The sequence below is a fragment of the Staurois parvus genome, unplaced genomic scaffold (assembly GCF_062004578.1).
Source record: "Staurois parvus isolate SC_StPar_1 unplaced genomic scaffold, SC_StPar_1.0 ptg000213l, whole genome shotgun sequence".
In the NCBI taxonomy this organism is placed as follows: Eukaryota; Metazoa; Chordata; class Amphibia; order Anura; family Ranidae; genus Staurois; species Staurois parvus.
Genome location: NW_028318009.1, coordinates 2,877,501 through 2,901,784, shown reverse-complemented (window position 1 = coordinate 2,901,784; position 24,284 = coordinate 2,877,501). Strand labels below are relative to the sequence as shown.

Sequence of the window (24,284 nt, the reverse complement as noted above, 5' to 3'; positions counted from 1 at the left end):
GTTGATCAGGGGTCAGGAGCATGTTGATCAGTGGTCAGAAGTATGTTGAGCAGAGGTCAAGGGTCAGGAGTATGTTGAACAGAGGTTAGTAGTATGTTGAGAGGTTAATAATATGTTGATCCGGGCGTCAGACGAATGTTGATCTGGGGTCAGATGTATGTTGATCTGGGGTCAGACTTATGTTGATCGGTGGGTCAGAAGTATGTTGAGCAGGGGTCAGGAGTATGTTGGTCATAGGTCATGCGTCAGGAGTATGTTGGTCATAGGTCAGGAGTATGTTGGTCATAGGTCAGGGGTCAGGAGTATGTTGATCAGGGGTCAGGAGTATGTTGATCAGGGGTCAGGAGTATGTTGATCAGGGGGTCAGAAGTATTTTGATCAGAGGTCAGATGTTGATCAGGTGTCAGGAGTATGTTGAACAGAGGTTAGTATGTTGAGCAGAGGTCAGGAGCATGATGAGTAGAGGTCAGGGGTCAGGAGCATGTTGATCAGTGGTCAGGAGCATGTTGAGCAGAGGTCAAGGGTCAGGAGCATGTTGAGCAGAGGTCAAGGGTCAGGAGTATGTTGATCAGGAGCATGTTGAGTAGACGTCAGAAGCATGTTGATCAGTGGTCAGAAGTATGTTGAGCAGAGGTCAAGGGTCATGAGCATGTTGAGCAGAGGTCAGGAGCATGTTGAGCAGAGGTCAGAAGTATGTTGAGCAGAGGTCAAGGGTCAGGAGTATGTTGTTCAGAATTATTTATTAGATATCTGTAAAGAAACCTATAATGTCCATCCAGACAGCTGCTCTTTGCAGGAACAGTATGAATCATATCTGCTGGTTGGTGATGCGTTGTGTCATTTAGCTCTCCCATTGGATGGATTTATGTACAACCCCCAGCACTATAGCATCCTGCCCCTGCATGGGACCCATGCTCCCCTCTAGGTAAGGTCATACACCTTTATTCTGCCCCTGCATGGGACCCATGCTCCCCTCTAGGTAAGGTCATACACCTTCATCCTTCCCCTGCATGGGACCCATGCTCCCCTCTAGGTAAGGTCATACACCTTCATCCTTCCCCTGCATGGGACCCATGCTCCCCTATAGGTAAGGTCATACACCTTTATCCTGGCCCTGGATGGGACCCATGCTCCCCTATAGGTAAGGTCATACACCTTTATCCTGCCCCTGGATGGGACCCATGCTCCCCTATAGGTAAGGTCATACACCTTCATCCTTCCCCTGCATGGGACCCATGCTCCCCTATAGGTAAGGTCATACACCTTTATCCTGGCCCTGGATGAGACCCATGCTTCCCTATAGGTAAGGTCATACACCTTTATCCTGGCCCTGGATGGGACCCATGCTCCCCTATAGGTAAGGTCATACACCTTTATCCTGCCCCTGGATGGGACCCATGCTCCCCTATAGGTAAGGTCATACACCTTTATCCTGCCCCTGGATGGGACCCATGCTCCCCTATAGGTAAGGTCATACACCTTTATCCTGCCCCTGGATGGGACCCATGCTCCCCTATAGGTAAGGTCATACACCTTTATCCTGCCCCTGGATAGGACCCATGTTCCCCTGTAGGTAAGGTCATACACCTTTATCCTGCCCCTGGATGAGACCCATGCTTCCCTATAGGTCAGGTCATACACCTTTATCCTGGCCCTGGATGGGACCCATGCTCCCCTGTAGGTCAGGTCATACACCTTTATCCTGCCCCTGGATGGGACCCATGCTCCCCTGTAGGTCAGGTCATACACCTTTTTCTGACTTTGTTTCCTATACGATATGTTTTTCTATAGATATCATACGGCAGTAATATTTTAGGCCATGGTGGGTCTGCTGTGGGGGCTCAGTGCACCCCCCTGTTGGTTGTTCATTGTCTTCCTGCAGCCAGTTCTTTGTAGGGCCAGTTCACACTATAGAACTGCAGTCCAGATGCATTCCAGATGCATTTCTGCATGCTTGTTTTTTTACGCTTTCCGGTGCTTTTTTAAGCAGTCCTGTTAAATTGTTTTCCCCTCTCTTTTTCTTCAATTTAAATAGGGACACGTGCGTTCCAATGCGGTTTTATGTGTTTCCATGCGTTTTTGATGCGTTTTACCACTTTTCAGTACAGTTCTGTGCAGAAAAAATGCAGCCTGTTCTACTTATTTTTCTGCAACCGGAACGCACCGGAACTGCAAGCACTGATATGAACTATGACACTGACAACCATATCAGTCCAAATGCATTCTGGATGCATTTCTGCATGTGTGTTTTTGGCACGTTCCAGTGTGTTTTTTATGCATTGCAGTTAATTTTTTTCCCCCCTCCTTTTCTTCAACTGAAAGGGACGTGTGCGTTTTTGATGCGTTTTACCAGATATAGTGAATGCAGGGTCCAGGGAGACCAGATATAGTGAATGCAGGGTCCAGGGAGACCGGATATAGTGAATGCAGGGTCCAGGGAGACCGGATATAGTGAATGCTGGGTCCGGGGAGACCGGATATAGTGAATGCTGGGTCCGGGGAGACCAGATATAGTGAATGCTGGGTCCGGGGAGACCAGATATAGTGAATGCTGGGTCCGGGGAGACCAGATATAGTGAATGCTGGGTCCGGGGAGACCAGATATAGTGAATGCTGGGTCCGGGGAGACCGGATATAGTGAATGCAGGGTCCAGGGAGAGCGGATATAGTGAATGCAGGGTCCGGGGAGAGCGGATGTAGTGAATGCAGAGTGCGAGGAGACCGGATATAGTGAATGCAGGGTCCAGGGAGACCGGATATAGTGAATGCAGGGTGCGGGGAGAGCGGATATAGTGAATGCGGGGTGCGGGGAGAGCGGATATAGTGAATGCAGGGTCCGGGGAGAGCGGATATAGTGAATGCAGGGTGCGGGGAGAGCGGATATAGTGAATGCGGGGTCCAGGGAGACCGGATATAGTGAATGCGGGGTCCGGGGAGACCGGATATAGTGAATGCGGGGTCCGGGGAGACCGGATATAGTGAATGCAGGGTCCGGGGAGACCGGATATAGTGAATGCAGGGTCCGGGGAGACCGGATATAGTGAATGCAGGGTCCGGGGAGACCGGATATAGTGAATGCAGGGTCCGGGGAGACCGGATATAGTGAATGCAGGGTCCGGGGAGACCGGATATAGTGAATGCAGGGTCCGGGGAGACCGGATATAGTGAATGCAGGGTCCGGGAAGACCGAATATAGTGAATGCAGGGTGCGGGGGAGAGCGGATATAGTGAATGCGGGGTCCGGGTAGAGCGGATATAGTGAATGCAGGGTCGGGGGAGAGCGGATATAGTGAATGCAGGTTCCGGGGAGAGCGGATATAGTGAATGCAGGTTCCGGGGAGAGCGGATATAGTGAATGGAGGGTCGGGGGAGAGCGGATATAGTGAATGGAGGGTCGGGGGAGAGCGGATATAGTGAATGCAGGGTCGGGGGAGACCGGATATAGTGAATGCAGGGTCCGGGGAGACCGGATATAGTGAATGCAGGGTCGGGGGAGAGCGGATATAGTGAATGCAGGGTCCTGGGAGAGCGGATATAGTGAATGCAGGGTCCTGGGAAAGCGGATATAGTGAATGCAGGGTCCTGGGAGAGCGGATATAGTGAATGCAGGGTCCGGGGGAGAGCGGATATAGTGAATGCAGGGTCCTGGGAGAGCGGATATAGTGAATGCGGGGTCCGGGGAGAGCGGATATAATGAATGCGGGGTCCGGGGAGAGCGGATATAATGAATGCGGGGTCCAGGGGAGAGCGAATATAGTGAATGCGGGTCCAGGGGAGAGCGAATATAGTGAATGCAGGGTCTGGGGTTTAGTAACACTTTAATGCTGGAGGGATCTACTGTTCTGGAGATCTGGAGATGAAATTTTTTTTTCTCTCGTTCCCCCATCTGGATAATGCTGCAAGCTTTGTTTTTAGCAGTTGGCTTAAAATGTTGGCATCTATACAGAAAAGAGACTTTGCTGTTTGCCTAGTGTCCACCTCCCAGGGATTTCGGTGACCTTGCCGTTTGCCTAGTGTCCACCTCCGGGGATTTTGGTGACCTTGCTGTTTGCCTAGTGTCCACCTCCGGGGATTTTGGTGACCTTGCTGTTTGCCTAGTGTCCACCTCCGGGGATTTCGGTGACCTTGCTTTTTGCCTAGTGTCCACCTCCGGGGATTTCGGTGACCTTGCTGCTTGCCTAGTGTCCACCTCTGGGGATTTCGGTGACCTTGCCGTTTGCCTAGTGTCCACCTCCATGTATTTCGGTGACCTTGCTGTTTGCCTAATGTCCACCCCCCGGGGATTCCCGTAACATTGACATACTATTATCCGTGTGGCGGTGGATGTTTGCCCTGAACACGCACGCAGCCAGTCCTCGTCCAGTAAAGAATCACGTCATGTCTTTACAATAAACCCTTTTCCCATAAATTCGGCTCTGCAAATTCCTTTTCTGCAGACGTTCGGCAGGCAAGATGTTGGAAGGTCTTTTTTATTTTTTTATGAAGAACTCAGTTTTATTGTGTCAGCTGGTAGATGTTACGAGGGACTACAAATGAAGAAGAAGCATGGAAAAATGTGAACACAGCTGGGTGTGCGGAGCCGTCCTGCACCCTCCAGGCCTGTTAGGCTGGGTTAGTATAGTGTGCTGCGACTTTACAAGGGAGCTGGGAAATGAAAGCAAGATGTCCCCGTCATAGGAAGGAAGCACGGTATTGGGGAGAGTGTTCTGCTGGTGTCCTCCTACAACCTCGGCCTTCTGTACCACAATTGTCTGCTGCCTGTGGATACAGTAAAGTGGCAGTAAACTCTCATCTCTACTGTTACCTGCAGGTAGGCTTCTAATAAAGCTCACCCAGGGGCGGACTGACCATTTGGAAACTCGGGCACTGCCCGAGGGCCCGGGGTCAGTAGGGGGCCCCATGAGATGCCCCTGCTACCTTTTTCATAGGCTTTTTTAAGTTTGGGCAAGGACACAAGGGCCCCATGATCCCCTATTGCCCCGGGGGCCCCATGAGTTGTCAGTCCGCCCCTGAGCTTACCTGTAGATAAAATGAATATCTCCTAAATGTGACACCGTCAGAGCTGCAGCTTATGCCATGCAACTTGGCATAAACTGTACCTGCAATAGTTTGTGGGCCACTTCAAGTCCGGACACTTTCACCCCCCCTTCCTGTCCAGGTCAATTTTCAGCTTTCAGCGCTATCACACTTTGAATGCCAATTGCGCGGTCATGCAACACTGTACCTATATGCATTTTTTTTGTATTTTTTTGAGACAGATAAAACTTTATTTTGGTGGTATGGGATTTTTATTTTTTTGCTATATAAATGAAAAAGTCCAAAAATTTTGAAAAAAAGGTTTTTTCTTATAACATTTTGCAAATAGATAATCTTTCTTCATAAATCAAAATGTATTCATCTCTCTTTTTAGTAAAAAAAAAAAAAATGACTTTATAACCAAAAATTATAATTTTTCTAAAACTTCATTTACATTTTATTTTTTTTATATTATTTGTTTTGTTTGTTTTTTTTTTTGTTTTTCTTTCTAACATAGTGACACTGTTCTACTTGTGGGGGGTGATGAAGATTTTTTGTTTTATTCTTTTTTTACACTGATTGCTTTTACACCCATAAAGGCTGTAAAATCAATCATTTCTCCTTCTCTCTAGCTGCATTCTTGCAGCCATTGAGAAATACTGTGAGAGCGGTGATTGGTCACAGCTTGTCACATGGTAGAAGGCTGTTGTGAATAGCCCTGTACCATGTGATCTTTGTGATCATTCACAGATTTCACAAGTAGTAAGCAATGATGTCTGGAATTGACATCTTGTTTACTACTATTCATGTGATCACTGATTGGCCAATCAGTGATCACGTGAATCGGGACCTCTCACAGAGGTCCCGTACAGCGATCTGTACAGACACAGTGGGCACTGATCACGGTGCCGCGTGCACAGGCAATGGATGCGGGGGGGAAGTTTAGAAACGTTCACCTGCATCAGCAGTACTCCCATCCTCCTTTTTATCAGGAAGAGGTTAAAAAAAAAAGTTACTTACTGGACCCTCTGATTCTGCAAGGTTCCATCTTCAGTGTGGGCATCTGAAGCCCACTTGGACATTCTTCCGGGAAATGTTTCTGCTGGTTACTCATCATGCACCTCCTGATCTCGCGCCTGCGCAGTGCGAAGGTGTGGCGCCTTCCTTGTATTGAAGGTTGCCATAGCAATGGCGGCGCCAGCGGAAGTTCCCTCCCTGTTGCTCTGACAACTGTCAATCCAACAACCTGCAACGGAAGCAAGCCAACCTTCCACGTCGCCCATTGATTCCTGGGATTGATGACATATATAACCCAGGAACCAAAGGGCGGGCGGATATGACGTACCTTGCCATGGACAGTGGACAGATTCCCCTGAGAAAGCGGATTCCACCCTGTTTGAAAAGGACCTAACAGTGACAGCACAGTGTGAGAGACCCATACTACTTCTGAATGCTGGGTACCAATTGCTTTCAGTCCCTGTGGACTGCTGTGCAGAATACTTGGTAATCGGGGATTCCCTACAGACCCATAAGATGGTACTCCCATCTACAGGCCGCGGAGGGAGGAAACTGCGCAGGACCTTCGTGAACTTCTTCATTTCACATCCTTCTGCTTTCCTGTTCAATTCATTATCTCCGGTTAGCTGTCAACAGGATCTTCTTCTAAGACAGAAGTGTTGCACATCTGCTGTGTCTCTTACTGTTGCATCATCCTGCATGGAAGAAACATTTATATGAAATATATTTAAAAATGTTCTTCCCAAATATATTGACATATATTTGAAATACTACAATTGTGGCCGTATTCTATATCTGTCTGTCTGTCTATCTATCTATATATCTATCCTTCCCATATCTATCTATCTATCGTATGTGTGTGTGTGTGTGTATATATATATATATATATATATATATATATATATATATATATCTATATCTATCATGTTGAAATGCGTTTTTTATATATTACAAAATATATGAAAAATATTTTTTTAAATATATTCTTCAGATTTTTTAAACATATAATAACATAATTTTAACATATATTTTTACATATATTTGTAAATGCATTCCAAAAATGTGTCTGTCTGTCTCTCTCTCTCTCTCTCTCTCTCTCTCTCTATAAATTTTTTTAATATATTGAATATTTTAGTATTTTAAATATATGTCAGTATATTTGGGAACAGTATTTAAAAAAAAAAAAATCACAGCAGTTCACATGACAGTTGTATACAATGGATGGCTTCATTCATGCCATCCATTGTGTACTAGTACTACTACTTTGGTCATAATGAAATATGAAAAAAAAATCTTAAAAAAAAAATGTAATAAAAAATTAAAAAAGAATTATAGTTTTTTTTTTTCATACTGTCACCAGTCAGTGTCCCTGATCACCGCCATGCCAGTTATATAATGACGCTGTACTGCACTGGTGACAGTATGTAAAAAAAAATAGTGAAAATAATTTTTTTAATTTTTTAATTTTCCGAAAAATTATGACAAAAAAAAATACAACTTCAAAAAAACTCACCATGCCTCTTATGAAGTACGTTGGACTGTCTACTCTGCAAAAAGGGGTCATTTGGGGGATATCTGTACTGTTCTGACATTTGGGGGATATCTGTACTGTCCTGACATTTGGGGGATATCTGTACTGTCCTGACATTTGGGGATATCTGTCCTGTCCTGACATTTGGGGGGATATCTGTACTGTTCTGACATTTGGGGGATATCTGTACTGTCCTGACATTTGGGGGATATCTGTACTGTCCTGACATTTGGGGGGATATCTGTACTGTTCTGACATTTGGGGGATATCTGTATTGTTTTGACATTTGGGGGGATATCTGTCCCGTCCTGACATTTGGGGGGATATCTGTACTGTTCTGACATTTGGGGGATATCTGTACCGTTCTGACATTTGGGGGATATCTGTCCTGTCCTGACATTTGGGGGGATATCTGTACTGTCCTGACATTTGGGGGATATCTGTACTGTTCTGACATTTGGGGGATATCTGTACTGTTCTGACATTTGGGGGATATCTGTACCGTTCTGACATTTGGGGGATATCTGTACCGTCCTGACATTTGGGGGATATCTGTCCTGTCCTGACATTTGGGGGATATCTGTACCGTCCTGACATTTGGGGGATATCTGTCCTGTCCTGACATTTGGGGGATATCTGTCCCGTTCTGACATTTGGGGGATATCTGTACCGTTCTGACATTTGGGGGATATCTGTACAATTCTGACATTTGGGGGATATCTGTACCGTCCTGACATTTGGGGGATATCTGTACCGTCCTGACATTTGGGGGATATCTGTACCGTCCTGACATTTGGGGGATATCTGTACCGTCCTGACATTTGGGGGATATCTGTACCGTCCTGACATTTGGGGGATATCTGTACCGTCCTGACATCTGGGGGATATCTGTACCGTCCTGACATTTGGGGGATATCTGTACCGTTCTGACATTTGAGGGATATCTGTACCGTCCTGACATTTGGGGGATATCTGTACCGTCCTGACATTTGGGGGATATCTGTACCGTCCTGACATTTGGGGGATATCTGTACTATTCTGACATTCTTGGACCTCAAGAAATTAGATTGGCTGTCAGTACTTCAGGATTGATCAATATTCAGATCTTTTCAGCCTTTTTTTGTTAATTCAGCAAAAAATTAAAACCCCAGCGGTGATCAAATACCACCAAAAGAAAGCTCTAGTTGTGTGAAGAAAATGATAAAATGTTAGTTTGGGTACAATGTTGCATGACCGCGCAATTGTCTTTCAAAGTGTGAGAGCGTTGAAACCTGAAAAATGGCCTGGGCAGGAATGGGGTAAAAGTGCCCGGTATGGAAGTGGTTTTTAAATGGACTGTACTGTGTTTCTGCAAAACGCGGCAGAAAAAATGCCTGTGTGAACCTGGGGGAAACCAGTATTGTACCTTTCATGTAGACCTGCATTTCTCTGTAGATCCCATGGTATTCCATCAGACAGATTTACAGTTCTTGTCTCCTCCCCAGTTGTGAAGTCTTTGTGTCATGCAGACATTTCAGTTCGGCTATTACGAGGTTTAATGGACTAGTAAACTTAATACGCTATTTACCTTTTATATTCTGCGGATTGTAGTCGTGTTTACAATTGTGTATTTAAATGATCACATGTCATTGTAAAATGTTACCAAGAACCTCACCCAGCTCTGCTGAAACTCCTTCCACAAGTACTGTAGCTGCTGATGTATAGGAAGGACGGACCTGCCAGCCCATGAGGTCCAGCAGTGTCTTCTGCACCGCTGAGCTTCTGATCTTCTTTGCCGCCATCTTGGATTTAGGAACTGGCTGTCTGTCCCTGAGCACTCCAGAGCCGGTCTTCTCCCCAGGCATTGTGAACAGAGCTTCTGATCTTCTTTGCCGCCATCTTGGATTTAGGAACTGGCTGTTGGTGCCTGAGCACTCCAGAGCCGGTCTTCTCCCCAGGTAGTGTGAACAGAGCTTTTGATCTTCTTTGCTGCCATCTTGGATTTAGGAACTGGCTGTCTGTCCCTGAGCACTCTAGAGCCGGTCTTCTCCCCAGGCATTGTGAACAGAGCTTCTGATCTTCTTTTGCCGCCATCTTGGATTTAGGAACTGGCCATTGCTCCCTGATCACTCCAGAGCTGGTCTTCTCCCCAGGCATTGTGAACAGAGCTTCTGATCTTCTTTTGCCGCCATCTTGGATTTAGGAACTGGCCATTGCTCCCTGATCACTCCAGAGCTGGTCTTCTCCCCAGGCATTGTGAACAGAGCTTCTGATCTTCTTTTGCCGCCATCTTGGATTTAGGAACTGGCCATTGCTCCCTGATCACTCCAGAGCCGGTCTTCTCCCCAGGCAGTGTGAACAGAGCTATCAATCACAATGTCCGGGGAGGAGATGATCAACACTAAGCCCTGGTTCACATCTATGCGGCTGTGCGGGACACGTTTTGCATGGGCACGGGAGCCCATTCATTTGAATGGACTCCCGTGTCCCGTGACACGCAGGGAAAAAGTCCCTGTACTTCTTTTGAAAACGCAGCCCGCAGGGGAACCTCGGTTCCCATTACAGTTGCGTTTTCCACCTGCTGTGAATATTATGAGGGCTTCCCACCATCCCTGTGCTGAGTTCCCAGGTCTATACACCTGCTGTGCCCATTATGAGGGGTTCCCACCATCCCTTCTGGTTTAGAGCTGGATCGCACAAAGGTGGGTGGGAAACACCTAAAACTCCCAAGCAGGTGAACAGGAATAGTGTCAGGAACTATTGCAGAAGAATCCCATTGGAGTATCCAAAACATTTAAGGTGGATGCCAACCCTTCCATGTACCCAGTGAAGTGACTGGCCTCAGGTGATACACAGAGATGAAACAAATCCTCCCACATAAGTTGTACCTGTTTATCTGCAGTCTTCTCTACATCCGTTCAAAGTGCAGAATATATAAAGCTTTTCTGAGCTATTCGAAAAAAGGGGGCGGAGAGCTGAAGTTACACTTTGCAGAGCTCAGTGAGGAGAGCTGATTGGAGCTGTTCACCCAGGTACAGAGCTGAGGCTGTCACTCTACTGGAGCTCCCTCCCCTGTCACCTTTTTTCTCTTGGTGTCATGAAAACTTGTTGGAATTGACTCGTGCTGATAAGAGGAAGGAGACAGCAGACAGGATTGACACTTAGTGCTCTGGATTGAGACAAGCACACACTGTAGAGAGGCATGCTTTGTTCATATTTAATGTCTGAGGTTTACATCTACTTTAACCGGTTCCATGTCGCCCTATAGCAGAAAAACTGTACGGTATGTGATTTTCGCATTTCCGGGTAGGGGGCACTCACGGCCTTGGCTGTCAATCACCAGGTCCTGGCGGGTGATTACTTGCCGGCACCCGGTGATCGCCGAGTATTTCCGACGGTTGAGAGACCTGTGTGTAAACAATACAGATCTCTCTCCTGTCAGCTCCTGCACACTGCTTTGTATGGCTCTGCATAGCACAGCCATACAAAGCAGTGTGCTTACAGTGAAGCAGAAACACAGCCAACATAGTGAAACAGCACACAGTTAACCCTTTGATCGCCCCACATGTTAACCCCTTCCTGCCCAGTGCCATTAGTACAGTGTCAGTTTTTATTAGCACTGATCACTGTATTACCCTAGGGTCACATCTGTGTGGGTGGTGCCACTGCGGATCCGCACGAAAATCCGTGCAGCCGCTTCACCCGCACAGAGAAATGCGGACCCGCGGGTGGGTGCCATTAATTCTAATGGCACGCCGCCCGCACTGGGAAACGCAACCATACTGGGAACCTCAGCTGCGTTTTCCAAAGAAGTGCAGGGACCTCTTTCCCTGCGTGCCACAGGCACGGGAGGCCATTCAAATGAATGGGCTCTCGTGCCCGTGCAAAACACGGCCCGCGCGGTGTGAACTGGGAGGTTCGTGTCATTGGGATGTCAGTGACACCAAGTCAGTTCCCCCCCAGTGGCAGACTGACCACCGCAGTCCCACTATAAATCGCTGATCGCCACCATTACTAGTTAAAAAGAAAAAAATAATTCCACTATATATATAAACCGCCATTTGTAAACGCTATAACTTTCACATAAACCAATTCATTTACACGTATTGGGATTTTTTTTTTTTAGCAAAGACATGTAACAGAATACATTTTGGCCTAAATTTATTAATTGAGTTTTAAAAAAAATTTTTACTGGACATTTTTAATAGCAAAAAGCCAAAAATATTGTTTTTTTCTCAAAATTGTTAGTCTTTTTTTTTTTTTTTGTTTATAGCGCAAAAAATAAACGCACAGGCAATCAAATACCACCGAAAGAAAGCTCTATTTGTGGGGGGAAGGATGTAAATTTCATTTGGGTGCGGCGTTGCATGACCGCTCAATTGTCATTTTAAGTAACGCAGAGCCGTATCGCAAAAAATGGCCTGGTCAGGAAGGGGGGTAAATCCTCTGGAGGGCGAGGGGTTAAATAATCTACAGGCCGACTCCGCACAGCGCCACTTATCACCGAAGTATTGATTTTTAGATGGATGACAGAACCTCTTCATTCCAGTGTTGTGTACTATGACTGTACTATAAGGAGGAGTAAAAGAAATGCAGAAACGGAAATTGTAAACGGTGAGTGGTTTCCTTTTGAAGGGTTATATATAGGAATTGAAATCTAAAAGGAGTGAAAGTCGCTGGAATAGGTGGAGAGGATACGATGACACCTGGGAATAACATTGTGTGCAATGGCTCTATATAGCAAGGCCGTCCTCCGCTTTCATTTTTTTTTCTCTTCGCTGTGCTTGACTGCTGCTGCTTAAAGTGTATGTCAGGATGAAATAATAAACATTCAATACATCTCTGCAGTACATGAACATGTTCCTTTCATTGCATCCCTGGAAAGACCCTGCATGTACAAAAAAAATACTCGGTGATCCTCTAGAAATGCTCCCAGCCACTAAAACTGCCAGAAAATGTGTAACTTTTTTTTCCCTTCAGCCAGCAGGTTGAGCAGAAAAAAAAAAGACTTGATTCCCCCATCCACACATTTGATGTGGATTGGGGAATCCTCCCCGCTTTGCATCTGTATTCTGGCAATGGGGACACTTCACATTGGGATGCAGCAGCTGTCCCAGTATGCCGTTATGGGGATGCATGCAATACCTTTGCATCCCCTGCTGCAAAAAATCCGGGTTTACATGGCGTAAGTCGCAGTGTGAAGGAATCAATACTTGCGGACCAGCGATGTACCGGTACGTCTGGACAACTGGACTTCAAGTGGTTTCGTGGGGCGATCACCTCTTCATCAGAGCGAATATCAATATGGACATCATCCTGGCATAACCACTTGCAGACCAGCGACGTACCAGTACGTCTGGATGAATGGACTTCAAGTGGTTATGCCAGGATGATGTTCATATTGATATTGGGTCTGATGAAGAGGCGATCGCCCCTCGAAACGCGTCATGGCGTAATTTGCAGTGTGAAAGAATAATCACTTGCAGACCAGCGACGTACCGGGACGACTGGACTTCAAGTGGTTATGCCAGGATGATGTCCATATTGATATTGGCACTGATGAAGCGGTGATCGCCCCTCAAAACACGTCATGGCGTAATTCGCAGTGTGAAGGAATAACCACTTGCAGACCAGCGACGTACCGATACGTCTGGAGGACTGGACTTCCAAGTGGTTATGCCAGGATGATGTCCATATTGATATTAGCTCTGATGAAGAGGCGATCGCCACTAGAAACGCGTCATGGCGTAATTCACAGTGTGAAGGAATAAATACTTGCGGACCAGCGACGTACCGGTACGTCTGGACGACTGGACTTCAAGTGGTTTCGAGGGGAGATCACCTCTTCATCAGAGCGAATATCAATATGGACATCATCCTGGCATAACCACTTGCAGACCAGCGATGTACCGGTACGTCTGGACGACTGGACTTCAAGTGGTTTCGAGGGGCGATCACCTCTTCATCAGAGCGAATATCAATATGGACATCATCCTGGCATAACCACTTGCAGACCAGCGATGTACCGGTACGTCTGGACGACTGGACTTCAAGTGTTTATGCCAGGATGATGTCCATATTGATATTGGCTCTGATGAAGAGGTGATCGCCCCTCGAAACACGTCATGGCGTAATTCGCAGTGTGAAGGAATAATCACTTGCAGACCAGCGACATACCGGTACATCTGGACGACTGGACTTCCAAGTGGCTATGCCAGGATGATGCTCATATATTAGCTCTGATGAAGAGGCGAACGCCCCTCGAAATGCGTCATGGCGTAATTCACAGTGTGAAGGAATAATCACTTGCAGACCGACTTACCAGTACATCTGGATGAATGGTCTTCAAGTGGTTATGCCAGGATGATGCCTATATTGATATCGGCTCTGATGAAGAGCCAATCGAAAACGTGAAACGAAACGCGTCATGGCGTAATTCGCAGTGTGAAGGAATAATCACTTGCAGACCAGCAACGTACCGGTACGTCTGGACGAATGGACTTCAAGTGGTTTTGAGGGGCGATCACCTCTTCATCAGAGCAAATATCAATATGGACATCATCCTGGCATAACCACTTGAAGACCAGCGACGTACCGGTATGTCTGGACGAATGGACTTCAAGTGGTTATGCCAGGATGATGTCCATATTGATATTGGCTCTGATGAAGAGGTGATCGCCCCTCGAAACGTGTCATGGCGTAATTCGCAGTGTGAAGGAGTAACCACTTGCAGACCAGCGACGTACCGGTACGTCTGGACGACTGGACTTCCAAGTGGCTATGCCAGGATGATGCCCATATATTAGCTCTGATGAAGAGGCGATCGCCCCTCGAAACGCGCCATGGCGTAATTTGCAGTGTGAAGGAATAATCACTTGCAGACCAGCGACTTACCGGTACATCTGCACGACTGGACTTCCAAGTGGCTATGCCAGGATGATGCCCATATATTAGCTCTGATGAAGAGGCGATCGCCCCTCGAAACGCGTCATGGCGTAATTCACAGTGTGAAGGAATAATCACTTGCAGACCGACTTACCGGTACATCTGGATGAATGGACTTCAAGTGGTTATGCCAGGATGATGTTCATATTGATATTGGCTCTGATGAAGAGGTGATCGACCCTCGAAACACGTCATTGTGTAATTCGCAGTGTGAAGGAATAACTACTTGCGGACCAGCGATGTACCGGTACATCTGGACGAATGGACTTCCAGTGGTTATGCCAGGATGATGTCCATATTGATATTAGCTCTGATGAAGAGGCGATCGCCCCTCAAAACGCGTCATGGCGTAATTCGCAGTGTGAAGGAATACCTACTTGCGGACCAGTGACGTACCGGTACGTCTGGACGACTGGACTTCAAGTGGTTTCAGTGGTTTCGAGGGGGGATCACCTGTTCATCAGAGCGAATGTCAATATGGACATCATCCTGGCATACCCACTTGCAGACCAGCGATGTACCGGTACGTCTGGACGAAAGGACTTCAAGTGGTTATGCCAGGATGTTGCCCATAGTGATATTAGCTCTGATGAAGAGGTGATCGCCCCTCGAAACACGTCATGGCGTAATTTGCAGTGTGAAGGAATAACCACTTGCGGACCAGCGATGTACCGGTATGTGTGTGTGACGGGAGTCACTTTGGGTGGGGGGCCCATGGAACACAGCTCACTTCAGAGAAGTGGAGAGACCCCTGTTTCAGCTCCCCATATCCCTCTTCTGTGTAAATCACCCTGTGTCTCATAGGGGCACAGGGTGACTAATGGACGCTGAGAATGCGGTTGGAATTACTTCAGATGTGACAGTAATATTTATCAGCTATATGAAGACTATTCCTGGTTGTTGATTCTGAATTAGACATGTGAATTGAAGGAGCCGGACCGTCTGCTCTTTAGTGAGATCCTAATTCATCCCACCATTGTCTAGGTGTGAATTTCCTTTCACGTTTTGTTTTGATCACCCAGCTAGCTAACCTAATTAACTTGCTGCTTGGAGTGTTAAGTCTATTTCTGTATATAGCTGCGTTTGCATATGATCATGTGATCAGTCTCACTGTGTATTGTATAAAAAGCCTGTTTGAGGTTAAAATAAAGAAGTCTATTTCCTGGTTTCCTTCATGTCTGGTCTTGTCTTGTTTGGTCAGCGGTGGTGTCCGTGGATCTGTGTTCGGACAGGGAAGCGGGAATCTAACGGAAATACCCTAGTGCAGTCGGGGTCCGGTTCCATTACAGTGTGGACAACTGGACTTCAGGTGGTTATGTCAGGATGATGCCCGTAGTGATATTAGCTCTGATGAAGAGGTGATCGCCCCTCGAAACGTGTCATGGCGTAATTCGCAGTGTGAAGGAATAACCACTTGCAGACCAGCGACGTACCGATACGTCTAGACTTCAAGTGGTTATGCCAGGATGATGTCCGTATTGATATTAGCTCTGATGAAGAGGTGATCGCCCCTCGAAACTCGTCATGGCATAATTCGCATTGTGAAGGAATAATCACTTGCAGACCAGCGACGTACCTCTGAACGACTGGACTTCCAAGTGGTTATGCCAGGATGATGTCCGTATATTAGCTCTGATGAAGAGGTGATTGCTCCTCGAAACGCGTCATGGTGTAATTTGCAGTGTGAAGGAATAACCACTTGCAGACCAGTGACGTACTGGTACGTCTGGACTGCAATTGGTTTTGAGGGGCGATCACCTCTTCATCAGAGCGAATATCAATATGGACATCATCCTGGCATAACCACTTGCAGACCAGCGACGTTCCGGTACGTCTGGACGAATGGACTTCAAGTGGTTATGCCAGGATGATGTCCATATTGATATTGGGTCTGATGAAGAGGTGATCGCCCCTCGAAATGCGTCATGGCGTATTTTGCATTGTGAAGGAATAATCACTTGCAGACCAGCGACGTACCTCTGAACGACTGGACTCCCAAGTGGTTATGCCAGGATGATGTCCATATATTAGCTCTGATGAAGAGGTGATCGCCCCTCGAAACGCGTCATGGCGTAATTCGCAGTGTGAAGGAATAACCGCTTGTGAAACAGCGACGTACCAGTACGTCTAGACAATTGGACTTCAAGTGGTTATGCCAGGATGATGTCCATATTGATATTAGCTCTGATGAAGAGGTGATCGCCCCTTGAAACGCGTCAGTGATTTGAGGGTCTTCTCGTGCTTTGGGAGCTGACCTGGTGATAGTGATGTGATTGCTTTGGATACTGATATACCTTTGTCAACACAGTCGTTTGTGAGTATATACAGTTTCTCCCCTCACATTTATGTAAATATTTTATTCTATCTTTTCACGTGACAACATTGAAGAAATACAATACAAAAAAAAGGTGTCCAAATAAAATAAACAAGAACCCTAAATTGACACTCAAAAAGTCACACTTTTACCCTTGAAAGTCCAAAAACTAAAATAAAAACCCTCTTGGTGTCAGTGCATCTTCTCAATTCTTTATTCCTTCGATGTAATAATCCAAATACAATGTAGACATCCACCGTGTACCTCCAAAAAACATAAATAAAAAAAACTAGATAGTGTATTATCCTCAATATAAACTCAAATATTCCAAACATATAAATATGAAATAAATAGCAAAAAGGGGAATAACCGTGAATCACTTGACAATGTGAAACACCCCGTGAGCCAGGGGCGGACTGACAATTTGGGAACTCGGCACTGCCCGAGGGCCTGGGGTCAGTAGGGGGCCCCATGAGATGCCCCTGATACCTTTCATAGGCTTTTTTGGGTGTGGTTTGAGTGTGGGTGAGGATACAGGGCCCCCATGATCCCCCATTGCCCGTGGGCCCCATGAGTTGTCAATCCGCCCCTGCCGTGAGCACTTCTAAGTGGCTAGAGTGAATATTCCTACCCTATATAAAATAAACAGAATCCTTTAGGATAATATTCCCCATAGGTATTCTCCAATAATTCCTTCAGAATCATTCCATAATGGCCGTGCGAAAATACCTCCAAAAAAAGATTTTCAGTAATAGTTCAGTATCCTCCAAGAGGGTTTTCATTTTAACACTGAAGAAATGACATTTTGCTACAATGTGACGTAGTCAGTGTACAGCTCGTATAACGTAAATTTGCTGTCCCCTCAAAATAACTCAACACACAGCCATTAATGTCTAAACCGCTGGCAACAAAAGTGAGTCCACCCCTAAGTGACAAGGTCCAAATTGGGCCCAAAGTGTCAATATTTTGTGTGGCCGCCATTATTTTCCAGCACTGCCTTAACCCTCTTGGGCATGGAGTTCATCGGAGCTTTACAGGTTGCCACTGGAGTCCTCTTCCACTCCTCCATGACGTCATCACGGAGCTGGTGGATGTTAGAGACCTTGCGCTCCTCCACCTTCCATTTGAGGATGCCCCACAGATGCTCAATAGGGTTTAGGTCGGGAGACATGCTTGGCCAGTCCATCACCTTTACCCTCAGCTTCTTTAGCAAGGCAGTGGTGGTCTTGGAGGTGTATTTGGGATTGTTATGTTGGAATACTGCCCTGCGGCCCAGTCTCTGAAGGGGAGGGGATCATACTCTGCTTCAGTATGTCACAGTACATGTTGGCATTCATGGTTCCCTCAATGAACTGTAGCTCCCCAGTGCCGGCAGCACTCATGCAGCCCCAGACCATGACACTCCCACCACCATGCTTGACTGTAGGCAAGACACACTTGTCTTTGTACTCCTCACCTGGTTGCCGCCACACACACTTGACACCATCTGAACCAAATCAGTTGATTTTGGTGTCATCAGACCACAGGACATGGTTCCAATAATCCATGTCCTTAGTCTGCTTGTCTTCAGCAAACTGTTTGCAGGCTTCCTTGTGCATCATCTTTAGAAGAGGCTTCCTTCTGGGACAACAGCCATGCAGAGCAATTTGATGCAGTGTGCGGCGTATGGTCTGAGCACTGACAGGCTGACCCCCACCCCTTCAACTCTGCAGCAATGCTGGCAGCACTCATATGTCTATTTCCCAAAGACAACCTCTGGATATGATGCTGAGCACATGCACTCAACTTCTTTGGTTGACCATGGTGAGGCCTGTTCTGAGTGGAACCTGTCCTGTTAAACCGCTGTATGGTCTTGGCCACCGTGCTGCAGATCAGGTTCAGGGTCTTGGCAATTTTCTTATAGCCTAGGCTATCTTTATGTAGAGCAACAATTCTTTTTTCAGATCCTCAGAGAGTTCTTTGCCATGAGGTGCCATATTGAACTTCCAGTGACCAGTATCAGAGAGTGAGAGCGATAACACCAAATTTAACACACCTGCTCCCCATTCACATCTGAGACCTTGTAACACTAACGAGTCACATGACATCGGGGAGGGAAAATGGCTAATTGGGCCCAATTTGGACCTTGTCACTTAGGGGTGGACTCATTTCTGTGAGATACTGTATCTCGTTTTAACTCAATAAAGCAAACTCTCAGGTAATGCAGTAGGCCGGTGCGCCCTTTGTTTCCTTGTTTTTGAAGTGAGTTCTTAGATTTTTCCCTGACCCTTTAGAGGGAAGCAAGGCATGTGCTGATGTTTTCAAGGACTGGAAATATTTCCATCATTTCACCACTCTTGAGCGCACGGGGCAGTTTTCTTGTTCTTTGGTTATCATCCTGATAACCGAAGGTTGGCTCTCTTGTAAAAGCAATCCTAGTGGCTGACTAGCCGCTGACTTGCTTTTACAAGCAGCGGGAGGGGACATTCCCTCCTGCTGCCTTCTACATTGTCTCAGGCTCTTCTGTCTCACCGGGACACCTGACCGACCAGGCAGCGTTTCCACTGGATGATCATAGAGGCCAACAAAGACCGGAATTGCTCTGTCCGCCTCTGTGATATAGGAAAGCGGAAGCGATGAGCATACATCACTTCCTGTTTCCAGGGGATGTAAACGGCGCCATTTTTCAAACGAAAAGCATTTGATCACACCAATCTTGGACTGATCAAATGCTTTTAAGGGCAGAGGAGGGATCTGGGGTCTTATAGAGTACCTGTCACTGCCTATTGCTGTCACACAGGATGCTTACATTTCTTTTGAGAGCAATAAAAAAAGAAAAAGCACCCCCCCCCCCACCGTTCCCTCGTGCAAAGGCGAATGCACACTTTGGTCCTGCATGCACACAAACAGCGATTGTCCTTCACGTGTGATGTGTCATTGTGAACGTCAGATCATGGGCAGTAAAAAAACAAAAAACCTGTATGTCAAATTTTGTCTGTCTTTAATTTACAAAAGTGATTCACATCTTAAGGTGGAACTTCACTCTGTCAATCATCATTGACTGTATTTAATCCTCATGCTGCTAGCATTAGTAAATAGATAGGAAGTACAGCAAGAGACACGCCAGAAGTACAGCAAGAGACACGCCAGAAGTACAGCAAGAGACACGCCAGAAGTACAGCAAGAGACATGTGGGTCATGTAACAGGACCCACAGCCAGAAGTACAGCAAGAGTCATGCGGGACGTGTAACAGGACTCTGCCAGATGTACAGCAAGAGACATGTAACAGGACCCACCACCAGAAGTACAGCAAGAGACATGTAACAGGACCCATGGCCAGAAGTACAGCAAGAGACATGTAACAGGACCCACAGCCAGAAGTACAGCAAGAGTCATGCGGGACGTGTAACAGGACTCTGCCAGATGTACAGCAAGAGACATGTAACAGGACCCACCACCAGAAGTACAGCAAGAGACATGTAACAGGACCCATGGCCAGAAGTACAGCAAGAGACATGTAACAGGACCCACGGCCAGAAGTACAGCAAGAGACATGTAACAGGACCCACCGCCAGATGTACAGCAAGAGACATGTAACAGAACCCACCGCCAGATGTACAGCAAGAGACATGTAACAGGACCCACCGCCAGAAGTACAGCAAGGGACATGTAACAGGACCCACCGCCAGATGTACAGCAAGAGACATGTAACAGGACCCACCGCCAGAAGTACAGCAAGGGACATGTAACAGAACCCACCGCCAGATGTACAGCAAGAGACATGTAACAGGACCCACTGCCAGAAGTACAGCAAGGGACATGTACAGTTGCAAGAAAAAGTATGTGAACCCCTTGGGATTACGTGGAGTTTTGCATGAATTGGGCATAAAATGTGCTCTGAACGTCATCTAAGTCACAACAATAGAAGAACATAGTCTGCTGAACATAATACTACACAAACATTAGATGTTGCCATGGTTTAATTGCACATAACATGTAAACATTCACAGTGCAGGGAGGAAAAAGTATGTGAACCTTTGGACTTAATAACTGGTTGACCCTCCTTTGGCAGCAATAACCTCAACCAAACGTTTCCTGTAGTTGCAGATCAGACCTGTACAACGATCTGGAGTCATTTTGGACCACTCCTCTTCACAAAACTGTTTCAGTGTAGCAATATTCTTGGGATGTCTGGTGTGAATCGCTCTCTTAAGGTCATGCCACAGCATTTCAATCGGGTTGAGGTCAGGACTCTGACTGGGCCACTCCAGAAGGCGTATTCTGTGCTGTTGCAGCCATTGTTTTGTTGAATTACTTGTATGCTTTGGGTCATTGTCCTGTTGCATCACCCATCCTCTGCAGAGCTTCAGTTGGCGGACAGATGGTCGTACGTTTTCCTGCAAAATGTCTTGATAAACTCTGGAATTCATTTTCCCATCAATGACAACAATCCATCCAGGCCCTGAGGCAGCAAAGCAGCCCCAAACCATGATGCTCCCTCCGCCATGTTTTACAGTGGGGATGAGGTTTTGATGTTGGTGTGCTGTGCCTTTTTTTCTCCACACATAGTGTTGTGTGTTCTTCCCAAACAACTCAATCTTGGTTTCATCTGTCCACAGTATATTTTGCCAGTAGTGCTGTGGAACATCCAGGTGCTCTTTTGCATACTTCAAACGTACTGCAATATTCTTTTTGGACAGCAATGGCTTCCTCCGTGGTGTCCTCCCATGTACTCCATTCTTGTTTAATGTTTTCCTTATTGTAGATGTGTCAACAAAAATGTTAGTATGTGCCAGAGATTTCTGTAGGTCTTTAGCTGACACTCTGGGATTCTTCTTTACCTCATGCAGCATTCTGCGCTGTGCTCTTGCAGTCATTTTTACAGGACGACCACGCCTAGGGAGAGTATCAACAGTGCTAAACTTTCTCCATTTGTAGACAGTCTGTCTTACCGTGGACACATGAACATCAAGGCTTTTGGAGATACTTTTGTAACCCTTTCCAGCTTCATGCAAGTCAACAATTCTTGATCGTAGGTCTTCTGATAGCTCTTTTCTGCGAGGCATGGTTCACATCAGACAGTGCTTCTTGAAACCAGTAAACCCAAAACAGGTGTGTGTTTTTTAAGGGCAGGACAGCTGTCAGCAACACATCCAATATCATCACACTGATTGGAGTCAAAGTTGGCTCACTCCTGGCTCCAATTATCTCTGGGGAAAAGTCATTAAGCTAGGGCTTCACATACTTTTTCCTCCCTGCACTGTGAATGTTTACATGTTATGTGCAATTAAACCATGGCAACATCTAATGTTTGTGTAGTATTATGTTCAGACTGTGTTCTTCTATTGTTGTGACTTAGATGCCGTTCAGAGCACATTTTATGCCCAATTCATGCAAAACTCCACGTAATCCCAAGGGGTTCACATACTTTTTCTTGCAACTGTAACAGAACCCACCGCCAGATGTACAGCAAGAGACATGTAACAGGACCCACCGCCAGATGTACAGCAAGAGACATGTAACAGGACCCACTGCCAGAAGTACAGCAAGAGACATGTAACAGGACCCACCGCCAGATGTACAGCAAGAGACATGTAACAGGACCCACCGCCAGAAGTACAAGAAGAGACATGTAAAAGGACCCACCGCCAGAAGTACAGCAAGAGACATGTAACAGGACCCACCGCCAGAAGTACAGCAAGAGACATGTAACAGAACCCACCGCCAGAAGTACAGCAAGAGACATGTAACAGGACCCACCGCCAGAAGTACAGCAAGAGACATGTAACAGAACCCACCGCCAGAAGTACAGCAAGAGACATGCGGGACGTGTAACAGAACCCACCGCCAGAAGTACAGCAAGAGACATGTAACAGAACCCACCGCCAGAAGTACAGCAAGGGACGTGCGGGGCATCTAACAGGACTTTCCGTCAGAAGTACAATGTTGTATTGCCTCCTCACCACCATTTTAACACCCTAAATACCAAAAACCTGCACCACAACTGCTTGGTTGCAGCGCACCCTCATTACACCTCCGGCACACTCAGCGTGCAGAACCACCTGCTGAGCGCATTGGAGGGGGGGGGGGTATAATTCACTCTGTGGATGTAAAGCAAAGCATCACAGCTGCTGCATGTGTGCACCCCCAGCCTCTGCCTTGGGTGATTGAGGAGGGGCAGAAAAAATGCTACTCAGCCACAGGGTTTTACTGCCAATGTAAAAATTGCCATGTCTGGAATTCAACTTTAATTCAATTTCCTTTTGTTTATTTCTTGTAGAGATGGCGTCCGATGTCCCACCTCTTGGAGCGGCCTCAGGAAATCCAGGTTCTAGCACACAGCCTGGAGGGTCCATGGGGCAGAGAGCAAATAAGCGGCGCACTGGGTAAGTACAGAGGACTGACTGGTGCGGCAGTGACTGTATTTCTAGAAGGGGAATTTCAGGATGCAGAGGTCAGCTTGGCTTGCGCCTCTATTGACTTGAATCTGAAATCGTTATTTATTACTATCCCTGTATTTGCATGAGAATCTATTTTTAAAATGTAGATTCACCTTTGCACAAAAAATGAAAAGGTGAACTAACACCGAACACCCCCCCCACCCCTCGTCCCTGCTGCACTTACCTGCTTGGGAGAAGTTTTCATTGCCCACCAGCCAGTGCAGGGGTCTGGGGATTTGAAGCCCCCACCAGCGCGGGTGTAGGGGTCTGGGAATTTGAAGTCAGTCTTCATCTGGGATGGATCAGAATGATTCTGATTGGTCACATGCTGGTACTTGACTGCTTTGACCAATCAGAATGGTTCTGATCTGTCCTGGAAGAAGACCACATCTTCGCATTCTCAGACCCCTGCACTGGCTGGTGGGCAGCTTTCAATTTTTAGACCCCTGCACTGGCTGGTGGGCATGTTTGAATTCTCAGACCCCTGCATTGGCTGGTGGGCAGCTTTGAATTTTCAGACCCCTGCACTGGCTGGTGGGCAGCTTTGAATTCTCAGACCCCTGCACTGGCTAGTGGGCAGCTTTGAATTCTCAGACCCCTGCATTGGCTGGTGGGCAGCTTTGAATTCTCAGAACCCTGCACTGGCTGGTGGACAGCTTTGAATTCTCAGAACCCTGCACTGGCTGGTGGGCAGCTTTGAATTCTCAGACCCCTGCATTGGCTGGTGGGCAGCTTTGAATTCTCAGAACCCTGCACTGGCTAGTGGGCAGCTTTGAATTCTCAGACCCCTGCATTGGCTGGTGGGCAGCTTTGAATTTTCAGACCCCTGCACTGGCTAGTGGGCAGCTTTGAATCCTCAGACCCCTGCATTGGCTGGTGGTCAGCTTTGAATTTTCAGACCCCTGCACTGGCTGGTGGGCAGCTTTGAATCCTCAGACCCCTGCACTGGCTGGTGGGCAGCTTTGAATTCTCAGAACCCTGCACTGGCTGGTGGGCAGCTTTGAATTCTCAGACCCCTGCACTGGCTGGTGGGCAGCTTTGAATTCTCAGACCCCTGCACTG

The 24,284-nt window shown here is 46.8% G+C and overlaps 1 protein-coding gene across 3 annotated transcripts in view; it reads left to right on the top strand.

Annotated features, from left to right (window-relative positions):
• Positions 1-24,284, top strand: part of ARNT (aryl hydrocarbon receptor nuclear translocator) — a 125,676-nt gene that overhangs the window by 2,581 nt on the left and 98,811 nt on the right. For 2 of the 3 annotated variants that reach the window (XM_089678968.1, XM_089678967.1), the window contains exon 2: positions 23,063-23,168. The exons of the other annotated variant lie outside the window; for it this stretch is intronic. In XM_089678968.1, coding sequence (XP_089535094.1) covers positions 23,063-23,168 — 106 coding nt within the window. The remainder of the gene's footprint in view (positions 1-23,062; positions 23,169-24,284) is intronic. 3 annotated transcript variants of the gene reach the window in all.